The following is a 12,987-nucleotide window of genomic DNA, read 5'->3' as shown; positions in this document are numbered from 1 at the left end:
CGTAGGATTTTGGATTGTAACGATTGGATGCGGGAAGAATTTGATGGTTTGGTGGAGCCCCAGAGCTCAATTCCATATGTCCAAATTGGTCTGATTATAGTTCAGAATTTAAAAGAAAAAATCTGTTCACACAAATTTCTGTTACCACTCTGAAACGCTAAAATTTCAAACAATAATTTTTTTTTATTGTTATAAATATTCGTATTTTAGGATATCTCAAGGTACGAATAACCAAATATGGCAAAGCCGTGTGCCGTATGGCTGCAATCAGGAGTAATTGGACAAGCCCTCTCTCATCTTCCTGTCGCTATTTCTCCTTTTTCTCCTTTCTTTAATTATCAAATTATTTCATAGTTGGTAATTATACGAAAGATAGTGGGTGCGATCAGCAAAGATACACAAACAAACAAAGCTTATTTATATATCCCAGACAGACCTGCATTAATTACGCAATTTATAAGAGTTTTCGTTTCTGAGGTAGTTTGTCCATATTATTTTTCTGGCTTCGAAGTTTCTTTGATCGACAGTTTCGTCTAGAATAAAGAATTAATTTTATATTTTTAAATAATGTTTTAGTTTTTTTCCAAGTTACAAGAGAAGTTTTGCAATTATTACTAATTACAAAAATATAAACTACCAGTCAACTATCATTATTTTAAAAATATTTATTATAATATAAATATTACCGACTACCGAAACTGATAATACCAACCGAATAAATTTAATAATTTCAAAAATATAAGATAAAATCTGGAAAACGATCCTGGCAGGAAACCATCCACATTTTGTAGAAGACAACTAAAAACATCGAATCAGTTTCCAACATTAGTATGCACTGAATTATAAATTGAATGTAGATAATTCAATCATAAAAAAAAAGTTAATTGCTTTGAAATACAGCCATTCAAATAGTGTGAAATCCAACAAATACTTTCATTTACTACTGATTATCCATACTTATAGATATCTATTTGTCGTAACGAGATAATAAAAATTGGGATTTGCCCAAATACCCTAAGGTAGATTATCAATTCACAAAAGATGTTAAACTAGATTTGCTGAAATGTATCCTTATTTATAGGCAATGGTTTTAATTAGTGTTCTTATGAACAATCCAAAATGAAATTTTAAAAAAATAACGTACTTAGTCGAGGTGTCAGAAAGCAACAACGCGTTTTGATAAAATTGAATGAGTGGTTTATTAATTACATTCCTTAAACATCTTTAAAATTTCACTAAAAATATCCTTTTTGTTTACAAAACATCAGTTTAAGTACCTATTTCTTTTGTTAATTAGTTTCAAATAAATAATTTTAGTTTCAATGGCTACAATGGTATTAATTTTTTATAACCTTCTTCCTAGTCCTTTCTGATGGAAGGGGGTGGTTATCTTCAGGTTACCACCCTATTCTAACTATGGTGGGGGGCCAAATTATAATGTCAGTGGGACCACCACAGAAATAAAAGTCTATCCCCCCAGGCTGGATTTGAACTGGCACCGTCGCAGTTCTTACATTCGCAATTTCATCTTTTCATAAAAACAATCAAGCGATTAGATCCAACTTTGTTTAGAGAAATCATCCTACAGGGTCATCTTCTGTCAATCGTCTACCTTAGGGATTTCATCTCCATTTTCGTCATTTCCCTGCTGCATATATGCTATTAAAGAAGGCGCAGGTATCCTGTTTACTTTGCATTTTATATACAACGAACATTAGTGACCATTAGAAGCGCAGAATTTCACTGGAGGAGGGGGAGAGTACAGTAATGAAGGCGAACTTAACTTTACTCTTCCACTCCCTCCTTTATTGAAGCTATTTCCCTCCCGACAACTTAGCAGAATTACGCTTTCCCCCGGGCTGTCCGTTTAATTAGCGTACCGTCCTAAGTTTGGTCTTTTTTGAGGAGTTGTACTGTCGGAGAACTCTTCTTTCTCTCACAATTATTAAGTCCCTCATAAAGGTTCTGTATAAATTTACTGTTCTCTTCAATAAAAAGCTATATAGTTCAGTCAAATTTAAAGTTAACTTAGAAGCAACTGTAAACATTTCAATGAATTCCAATGCAAAATTGTGTAGAATTCATGATGGTAAAAAGTTCATCACTGCGCAGAACGTATTTGGATGTTTTTCAAAGTGGTCGCTATATATTTTTGGTTATAGTCCTTATATATAGTTAATAGCTCCTAAAGTATTACTAATAGCTTAAGTAAGTTAATGAAATTTGCAGATTTTTTTTTTAAATTTATTTACTGAAATTACAATCTACCACAAACTTAAATAAAAAAAAAAGAATAAATATTAAATAAAATTAACATAATCAAACTACTTAAAATAAATTATATACAACATTTACAATCTCGACCTGAGGATCCCCGAGCCCATTCTATCCTTAGGGTAGAGCGAGGCCCTTCGAGATCATAGTGCAGCGCTCTCTCCGCGTCACAGGTAATGAGCCAGTGGAGGCTGAGTAGGTACTTTAAAGCTGCATAATTATAATGCGCATATTTTGGTTTATAACAAGTATCTGTATGGAGGTATATATAATCTTAAGATTTTACTGTATTGGATTTAAAAAGAATAGTTGGGATTTGAAAAACTGTACCTCAGATCTATCAAGTTTATTCTTTTGAATTTGAAATACTTTAAGTGCACAATAAAGCAGTGTATAATGATCGTATTCATGCTGTTTTTCAAAATAAATTTTGTCTTTGGAAAACCTGTATCTCGAGGATTATTGAACATAAAGAGACTATATTAGAGATCATTAAATTCATTATAAAATAGTTCGTAATGATATTTCAGCTATTTGTAATAATTTAGGCGTTATTCCCAATAAACCTAACTAAAACTATGGCGGCCATTTTGAAAAAAATAGCAATATTAAGCTAATGGATTCCTTGGAAAGTTCAATTTTTACTGACGTGTTTCTCACGTAGAAAATTCCACTTTTTTCTCGCAGAAGTTAATTTCCCCCAACATCTAGATACAGCTTAAGTTTTAGCAATTTTTACTGGTCCAATAATAGATTCTAATTTATGATAAACACTAAATGGAAATGTGTATTATAAGTTACAGGTTCAGTATACACCTGAGTATACTAAATAAACAATAATACTCAATGATAATCATATATTATGACCATACCTCATAATCTATTAGAAAACGTTTTGAGATTGATAGATTAGCAACGACCCAAGCACGCTGTCGGTTAATGAAACTATCGTTTTCGTTTGTGCTTGATCACTACGATAATTTATTCGTTAAAGTCCACGTCATTTTGCATAACAGATCTTATGATATATTTGTTATTCTCTTCCAATTTTATTCATTAATTTTAAAACGAATTTATTTCGTTGTATTTGTGAAGACTATTTTTATTTATTTATTAACATTTACAACTATACATAATAATACTTGTCGTGAATTTGATGTAAGATCATAATGGTATGATACAGACATGTAGAGAAAGTACCCATTGGTAGCACTCTAAAAGCAGTTTTACATTAGGAGGTCTGGAGGCCATCTTCTTTTCAGGCGCCTCAGAGGATTGTCCGGGATGAAAAAAAAAGCAAGGTTAGAAAGTGGATTTGGGTGCTAAGGGAGTTTATAATGCAAAGATTGATATCTGGTTCGGCCTAGATCGGTTGCGTATGGAATATTAAGGGCTTATTGGATTATTTTTTGTTTGCCATAGTTATAATCATTGAGGATTTTGAATTGTAAGGGCTTATTATAAGGTTTATTGGAGCCCCAAAGCTTTACCCCGTATGTTCAGACTGGCCTTATAGATCAGTTTTTTGTAATGAATTAGAAGTTTAGACCATTTGTCTAATAAGTGCTATTACATAAAATATTCATTCCTGTACACTTAAATTACATATATTGTTTTTGCAGATTAGAAGTTGATACTTACAGCATCTGTAAAGTTTAATATATAACAGCCATGATTTATTAATGTGTTTTTCCCGTCACCCTTTTCCATTTCATTATGAGTTGTTAGTTTATCTTTCTCCAAGTTTAATTTTTTGATTTGCATCCATTGTAAGCCGCCCACCTTCCTCTCCTAAGTCAACACCTGCTTCCGGAGGCGATATATCACAAAGGCATTTACATAATTAATACTTCCAGTTCCGCTAAATACCGTATACTAATTGAGTTGTCTTCTCCAGTTGATTGATGGTGCTTCTACTCAATGTTTTCTAATTTTTGTTTAGCTCGTGGATATAACTTTTTATATGGTTTTTTGTTCGTTGAACCAACTTATGATCTAATTGATCCATATGGTTACAGGTATCCTTCTATAACGAAATACCTTCTTAACGGGCTATCGTATTATGGTCCCCGGCAACTAGACTAATAGTTAATTCATTTGAACCCTTCTATTATTGAATCCCTCCATTTCGGACGCGGATACCAATTTTATTCCCCATTTGGTCTTTTCACTCCTCTATATCAGACATAATTCTTCTTCTTACCAAGCCACATACCTTACGGTGTCTGGGCAGCCTGGATCCATTCTTAAATACCCCTCTATCCGTTGCCAACTTCTTGACTTCACCGAGAGTGATTCCTCTATTTCTTGCCAGATCTGTCTTCCCACTTATTCCTCGGTCGTCAGCGGGGTCATTTTACCTCAGTCATTGCCTCTCAAATATTTTTTGGGAGTCTATTGATCGGCATTCTTTGCACATGGCCAAACCACATCAACTCTATTCTATGTGTATTTTCTATAAGCGGTTTCTTTTATAATTCTTATATCTTTAATACAAGTATGAGGCTTTCGAGGTTTTTGTGTGTAGGTTCAAAGACTTGTTTATACAACGTCATCTTTGTTTTCAAATTTACTTTTCTTTTACGGATTATTCCGTTTCAGAGTGGTTAATCTCGAAATCCAACCTCCCATCATTTGTAATTTTTACTCAAAGATATTTAGTACAAGAGCCCAAGAGAAGAAAAGAGGCAGTTATCTCACCCCAATTTTTGTTAACTTAATTGAAAACTAGGTATAATTACTAGTCAAAATTGATGAGTCTGCCAAGTAGGTAGGGGTAATAAAAAAAATGGAGGCTATTTCAAAACTTTAAAAATAATTAATTTTTTTTTCCGAGCTCTATATCTTTACAACCACCAACAACAATAGAAAATCAAAATAAAGCATCCTTTAAAGTACAGTAAATTTGCTAAAATGTAAGCCCTAATAGAGCTATTTACCTTCAATAGTTCTCAAGATATAGCCTTTTAAACAGCAACATTTCATCAAAATGTACTGAAATATCATCAGTTAGTTAATTTATTTTGTGAAATCTATATCTCAGGAACTATGTGACGTACAGATGTCTATTAACACCCGGTTATACATTTTTATAAAAAATAGTAGGACTAATATTTGAGAAAATTTACTCTTCTTTAAATAATTTTCTTTTAGAATTTCTAGTGTTCTTGGTAGTTTTCAAGATATAGAGCTCTGAATGAAAAATTAATGTTTTTTTAAAGGTTTTGAAACAGCCGCCATTTTTTATTCCAGCTACCTATATACTTGGCCGACTGATCAGTTTTGACTATTAATTATACATATTTTTCATTAAAGTAATCAAAAATTGGGGTGAGATAACTGCCTGTTTCTCTTCCCGGCTCTTGTACTAATTGGTATACATCAACCAGTTCCATTCAAATTCTAAATTCTTGATATATACGGGATACATTTTTGAATTTTCTTTCAGTTAAGGGCTTCTTAATTTAGCACCCCATTTTATTACGTCCACAAATATTACAAATAATAATGGGCTTAGGTTGCCCTATCACCCTTGAGGCGAACTATTCTGTATACTTTTCAATACAAGCTAAGGATTGCTTGTGTTACGTTTATGGGAACTCCTTATTGTCGGTGGGATTCCCACAACGTTTCCCTTACATTATTAAGACGCCAATTTTCTATTAATTTAGCGCCATAATCACAGGTTACTCCAGAATGAACCTCAAAATTCGACGTAGTGTCCACTAGTTTTCAATTTCATATCCTACCACTAATGTACAAAGTATCTGTATGTGTCCTGCAAGTCAATGTTTGAGAAGAAATTTGATTTTTAAAACACTAAAATGATACATTTTATTTTTTTTTCTTTTAAATAGTAAAAAAAAATTATTATTTAGAATTATTATAATTTTATTATTGTTTTTTTGACGTAAGAGCTATCTCAGTTTAATTTCTTGTTTTGTTCTCTTTATATTAAACTTTCTTGACGTAAACCTCGGTATACGAGATAAAATCATCTTCCCAGCGTGTGTCTGCTACATAGATGTTTCGCTATATATTATGATATATATTTGAGGCGTGGAATTCCAAAAACGACCGAATCTTTTTTCTAATTATTTTTTTCTTTCTCTAACAGTCCTTGTACTAAATTATTATTAGGTAAAATTATCTCTGTAGAAATCAGTAAAACCTGAAATTGATTTTGCAAAAAATCCTGTCATCTCATGATGATCGAAAATGCACTTTGATTCTGATTGAAAAAATGATTTTTTTTTTTATATATATCAAGATGTTGAAGTGAAAAGAGAATTCGAAGTATTATCAATTCTCTATATGGTTCTTCTACAACGTTGCGTGTTTGTATGCACAATTTTAACATTTATCAAAAATATATGTATATAATCAAAACATATACTCAATATTACCTTATAGACAAATATATCCATTTGCTTTTTGAAATTTAATCTGCATAAACTTAATTAAAAAATCTCACACACCACTGTTAAAACAATGCCGTTCACCGTTGATACATTCATCTCTATCATTAGCACAGATAATGTTAAGTAATTCAAGGTATTATCTCTTTGGATATATCATTATGGCTGTGTGCTGTTTGTTTTTATCTTATTTATTTGGCATTGACCCATGAATTTGCTTATGCAGCTTTCTTATCATTGTTGTATTTAAACATAAGCAGTACGTTGACCTTATTTAATCGATTGATTTCTAATTATCGGAAAGTTCCTGAGTCGTCAAAACCTTTCGAATAAAAACCATAGTCAATGTCAATGTCTGTATAAATATAATTTTACGTCATGATAACTGATTGTTGTCGTGTTTTTTGAAATTACCAGTTGGATTTCATATTTTTAAAAAAATGAGGTCTGGCCAATTGTTTTTTGTTCAATGTAATTAAACCAATATTTTTTAATTTACTGAATAGTTTTTAAACAAGTATTCCTAAAAAAATATATAAAACTCGTAATTTCATTTTACGATCATGAGTATTTTTTTCTCAATTATCATGTTACAAAATCTGAGGTTATTGCCTGTATATAAAAGAAATCAAAACCAGTCAAGTCGATTAAAAAATAATTATATTTTGCATTTATATAATTAATTCTGGTTACAAGATTATTAGGAGTTAAAATTTTTATTATTTAGTTATAATTTTTCCAAAAACACTTTTGATTTAACAGTTTTTTAAAGAAACTCATTTATCTCCTTATAATCTAGTACCGAAACTTTGAAGTGAAAAATAAAAATAATAAAATTGAAATACGTCCCAGGTATAAAAATATGTATTTAGACAAAATGTGTTTTTTTTAAATAAAGTTTGTTTAAATAATTTCTCCTTATTTTACACATACACTTAGTAATTTTAATATTATCCTATAATAATGATTATTATTATTTTTATATAGAAGAATAAATTTGATTAATTAGATTAGATTAATTCATTAAATTTGAGATTATAGAAAATGAGAATGTTAAGAGTGCCTGATGATAGGATGATGGCCCCGAAAATTTGTAATTGATAAATTAACGTAAAATAAAAGAAAGATAACTGAACAACTCTCCCAGTCAATTCAATATAAATAATTAATATATTTTATTTTTATTGTCTTTGGTTCTTTATATGAATTAGTAAAGAACGTAAAATTTCTTTATGATTTCTCAATGTAAGCTCCGTGATTTCATCAATCAAAGCAATATCCTCAGGAGTCCCCCAAGGTTCTGTCCTTTCCCCACTTCTGTACTTGATATAGAATACGACTTATCGACAGAAGATTGCGTATTAACTGCGACCTATTCCGACTATAATGCTTATATTAGAAGTATCTATAGGTCAGACTTACATTTCAACTTTACATCAACAACGTACAGACTTGGCGTTCTTCCAAGTCTCAAAGAAAAGTCTCAACAGAGAATATTTACTCTACTTCACAAAACCTTCTCTCCATTTTACATAGGTAATACCACAAATAAATACAGTTACATATTTGGAACTTATTTTTTTTTTTACAAAATCCTTAAAAATACATTAAACCCTAAATTTCTGACTGAGCCTATTATATTCAATACTACATAGACATGCTAAATTAATCCTCAGACAGAAATTTAACGTATATAATCATTTTCTATAACCTATACAAATTTATGGTAATGTTTTCATATTGGTACTATTTGATGATTGGATTAAATGTATTGTAGCATAAAACTTCATATTTTTATGGAGTTTAATATTTCTCTTGTTTATTGCAAATCTGTGTATTACATATTCCATTATTCGAGGCATTGGCTTAAACCATCAACATCTCACTTTTCGAAAAGCGTGAACGAGGTGACACCCAACAAAAAGAAAAGTGGTAGAGGAGGAATCTCTTTGAACAGGATTAGATCGAGTTCACATTTAGGCTCTGCCAAAAATCTAGCGGCCGCTGTTATATTTAGAGCTCTGGTAAAAATATCAGGGATCCGGATCTACTTTGCTTCAGTTTGAGGGCCTAAGTCGTATTATGTTTTTAATGGATGAAAAAATAGTTTAATATAAAAATTTATAATAATATATAGTACGTAATTATCTGTCGTCTATCTAGTCTGAGGAGAAGACAGTCCTCTTCCAAGGTATAGGCATGTAAAAGATAATGTGACAGCAGCTTTATTGCTATTATATGCACTGTCAATTATCATGACAGACTTAGTACTACAGTATTACCACGATAGTAAATGCTGTCAAGACAGTAACTAAGATGCAATTTACACCATGGCAGTGATTACGAATATTGCTGGAATGGTTGAAAACCGTTACCTTTTTGTCAGGCCTCTATACACTTGCGCCTTCAATATCTCAAACACTATAAAGCGCTTCAATTGGGTAATTTTCTTATTAGTAACTTTTTATTTAGTAGATTAATTTTACCATTTAACTAAAATACACTCCATCTTAAAAAAAAAAATGATATTTCATTCATTGAAATACTTTACTGGAAGATTAGTAATTGACCCTAAATATAATTAGATTTAAGTCTTTATATAATGTTATTTGATTATAAATAAACTTAGGGTATTAGAAAAAATATATATATTCACATAAAGGACATTCGTGATCAGTTTATCATGTTAAAGCATGCTAAATGGGAAAATTTTTCCTTCTTTTAGTTTGTTAGAATGATATAACATTTAACATGGTTGAGAGTATTAAATGGAGAATGGCGTCACGCAGCAGACCAACTGAGCTCGTCATCATTTTGTTTGTTGTGTTAAGTTACTTCCTCGTATTTTGTGTGTGTTTTGTGTAAGAAAAGGTTATAAAATAAGCTGCTCATAAAATCCGCTAAAAGCTTTCTTGCATTTACCATTTAACATGAATTTAAATAGGGCTGATCACAATCCTATACTTATAACATTTAACATGATAAAACATTTTACATTTAACATATCATGAACACCCTTATATTATGCTATAACGTTTCACCACACTTTGCAGGGTTTCAACAGAACTAAAAATCCTATACAAACACCAAATAATATTGTAATTTGGCTAGAAATATAAGATAACATGGAATATAATGTAAATTACACATCCAATAGTAGATTATATCATTTTAAAGTCCTGATTTACTTCGTTTTATTCTGTAATTATATTTTACATTATATTTTATGACATCTTATATTCCTACACTTTTTACAATTTATTTCTGTGATTATCTTGCTTTTAGCCCTGCAAAGTGGTGTACAACATAAATAGTTTTAAGCTACTTTTTCGACCATTCGTACCATCCTTCATGAAATACGTTACGGATATATATTACTGTTCACCTGAGTAAGGTCTTTACCAAAATACCCTTAATAAATAGCTCGTTGTAGGGGGAGAATGTGAAATTTGATAATTTAATATTAATTATTTTATTAATATATTATTCTAATCAGCTCTTTTGACACAATATTATTCTATTACAGATGATGTGAGATGTGCGAGGAGAGCCGGCGGGACGAGTGGACTGTTGGGGGGGGGCAGAACGGGTGCCCCTCCCCGACAATGTCCTCCAACAGCTACGAACCCTATAGCCCCGCTTCAAAGCTAGGTAAACTATTTATTTATTATTGTAATTTAAATAAGTTTTAATTAATTTACTAACCCTTGCCTTGGAAATCAGTTAACAATTCTTTTCTCTTTATTATGGAAGAAATAATTTTTTTTTTTTTTTAGGAAGAGGGGGGAATATGTGTATAGTTTTAGTTCCATAAATTTTATAGAAATACACCCCATACTATCTTTTTTTTTTAATTGAAATTCTTTACCACTTTTTGCACTGGATTTATAGGTTTTATGGGTTATAAACAACAGTACAAATATTTTTTAAAAAATTAATAATGATTTTTAATATTTCTGTTTAATTTCTCCTCGTCAGTATGTTATGGTAGTTCGTGAAAGTTTTATTATCGAACCCTACTAGACTTTTTTTTTATTAAAAAAAAAGAAATATGTATGGACTTTATTTTAGGATTGAGATGAAAATGGTGTTTTGTCAAAATTCGCTCTCGGTTACTGATCCGTCGAGATGGAAAATAGATTGAGTTAAAAAGAATAAAAGAGTTTTCGTCAGTTGATTTTTTTTCGTACCTTGATTTGATTCTGTCGAGCTTTGTTCGGTATTTTTTTTTATTCATTTCATTTTAACTTTGCTGAGCCTTCGGCGTTGTTAGGTTTATAAGAAAAAACGGTATTTTATTTTATCGTTCTTTCTATTTGATTCTTTTCTCGAAGTATTTTAGGAATTAATAAAAGGAACCCAGAAAATACTGATGTTAATAAAAAAATAAAATCTATATTTAGCAAAATTGTAATCAAGAGCGTAGTTACAGAACCAGACCTGTCGAAAAAAATATTAATAATCAAGTAAATGTTATATAAATTACATTATTCTATAGAAAAAAATAAAAATACAGAAGAAAATACTTTTAAAAAACTAGGGCCATTTTTATTTTATTTGGCATTTGTCTCTAGTACAGCTTAGAATTTAAAAAAATATATCGTGAACCAATATTGAATATTATTGGACCATAAATTATTTATTCTATGATAATGTTCAAAGTAGTGCGGAAGTGTCCTAAATAGGTAATGTCCTTTACAAGCCGTGGAATATTTTGGATTCGAACGAAAAATTTCTTCCATAAAAACATTCTTTTGTGCAGGATAGATTAAATAAATTATCTAGAAATGGCTTTGTGAAACGTCTATAGGTTGAATTTCTAAATTTTCTAAAACAACTATTTCTAAATACTACTTTACCGTCTTCCCTTGAAACTAAATGTAATACGAAAATAAACCTGGCAATAAATTGAGTTTCAATAATATATTCAAATTTCAATTGGTTATTTCATTGTAAATGTTTATATATCAGCTAAATAAATGTATACAATATTCATTAATTTAATATAGTAAATATCAAGATAAAAATAATGCTACAAATAATTGTAAAATATATTTAAATAGTTTTTTTTAAACTTAACAACCCTAATCGGATGTTTATATGACTTTTTTAGAGGCTAAAAGATATTTCATTTTCATTTATGCATAAAATATATTTTCTCTTTTGCAACTAATATATAGAATTTTCGCCCGATTAAATCTATGACATATAGTGATAATTATAATAAATTTTATAATAATCACAGCAATATAGGCATTGACAAATTTATTGTTTATTGGGTGATTGTAAAGACGTATCTTAGACACGTGAGGTCATTTGCCTACTTATGACCGAATTCGAAAATAAAATTCTTGTTATGTATTTATTTATGATCATTAAAAAATCTATTTAATGCTCACATAAGGAGTATTTGATTGAGTGAAGCTGTATAAATCGTACGTAGTGACGTCCATTCATAACGGTGAAGGATTCATAAATATGAATGCTGTTGAAGGTTACGGCTATTAGGAGGCCTCAAGACAATCAATTTTTTTTTGTTTTATAAATTCTGTGAAAAAAAAATCCGTTAGGCGTTGTTTATTAATTGAATGCTTATCATTGGAAACATAAATAATCCTAAAGCATTTAAGGTGATTATCGTTATAGGAAATAGATTTTAATAGTTGATAAAGATTTTTTATGATTGTGTTGATAAAGATTATTAATACTGCAAATTTCACAAAATATTTCATGAGCTAAATCCTTTGATTTAAAAAAAAAATCTTTTTTTTTTTACTTCTAGGTGGTCACCAAAAAAAAAAATACTGTCGTAATGTCGAGTCCCGAGAATTATCTCGAGGTAACTTGTCATTTTGTTCTGAATAGAAAATTAAAAATCTACTCGGTAGTATTGAAGAAATAGGATAGGAATATATATTTTTATTTGGATTTTTTAAATTATTTATTTAATACAAGATCGACCTGGTGGGCCTTATATGATTGATATAAGCGTTTAAATATTTTTTTTTTAACAATTATTATGGGGGATATTGTCTCGTACAAAAGACACCCCTAACTTTATACAACGTTAGAATTAAAAAAGAATAAGATAAAATTTTTTTTTTTTAAATTGATAGATTTATTTATTGATAGATATTACAATCTGCCACACAGTTGTGGGCAATAGGTAATATTGATAAATGATCTCATACTGAGATTAAAATTAAATTATAATTATTTAGTTAAACTTATAATTATTGTTATCATTTGGCAACAAAAATTGAACAACGTATGTGATAAGGAACCAAACAGATTT

The 12,987-nt window shown here is 29.9% G+C and overlaps 1 protein-coding gene across 4 annotated transcripts in view; it reads left to right on the top strand.

Moving 5' to 3' along the window:
- The window catches only part of EcR (Ecdysone receptor), a 516,751-nt gene that overhangs the window by 286,307 nt on the left and 217,457 nt on the right, over positions 1-12,987 (top strand). For all 4 annotated transcript variants that reach the window (XM_014426260.3, XM_014426262.3, XM_067045017.1 and 1 more), the window contains one exon: positions 10,219-10,343. In XM_014426260.3, coding sequence (XP_014281746.1) covers positions 10,229-10,343 — 115 coding nt within the window. In that variant the 5' untranslated portion in view covers positions 10,219-10,228. The remainder of the gene's footprint in view (positions 1-10,218; positions 10,344-12,987) is intronic.

This window comes from Halyomorpha halys, unplaced genomic scaffold, assembly GCF_000696795.3.
Source record: "Halyomorpha halys isolate HHAL.00 unplaced genomic scaffold, Hhal_1.1 Scaffold566.1, whole genome shotgun sequence".
Lineage (NCBI taxonomy): Eukaryota > Metazoa > Arthropoda > Insecta > Hemiptera > Pentatomidae > Halyomorpha > Halyomorpha halys.
This window is presented reverse-complemented; position numbering and strand designations above follow the sequence as displayed.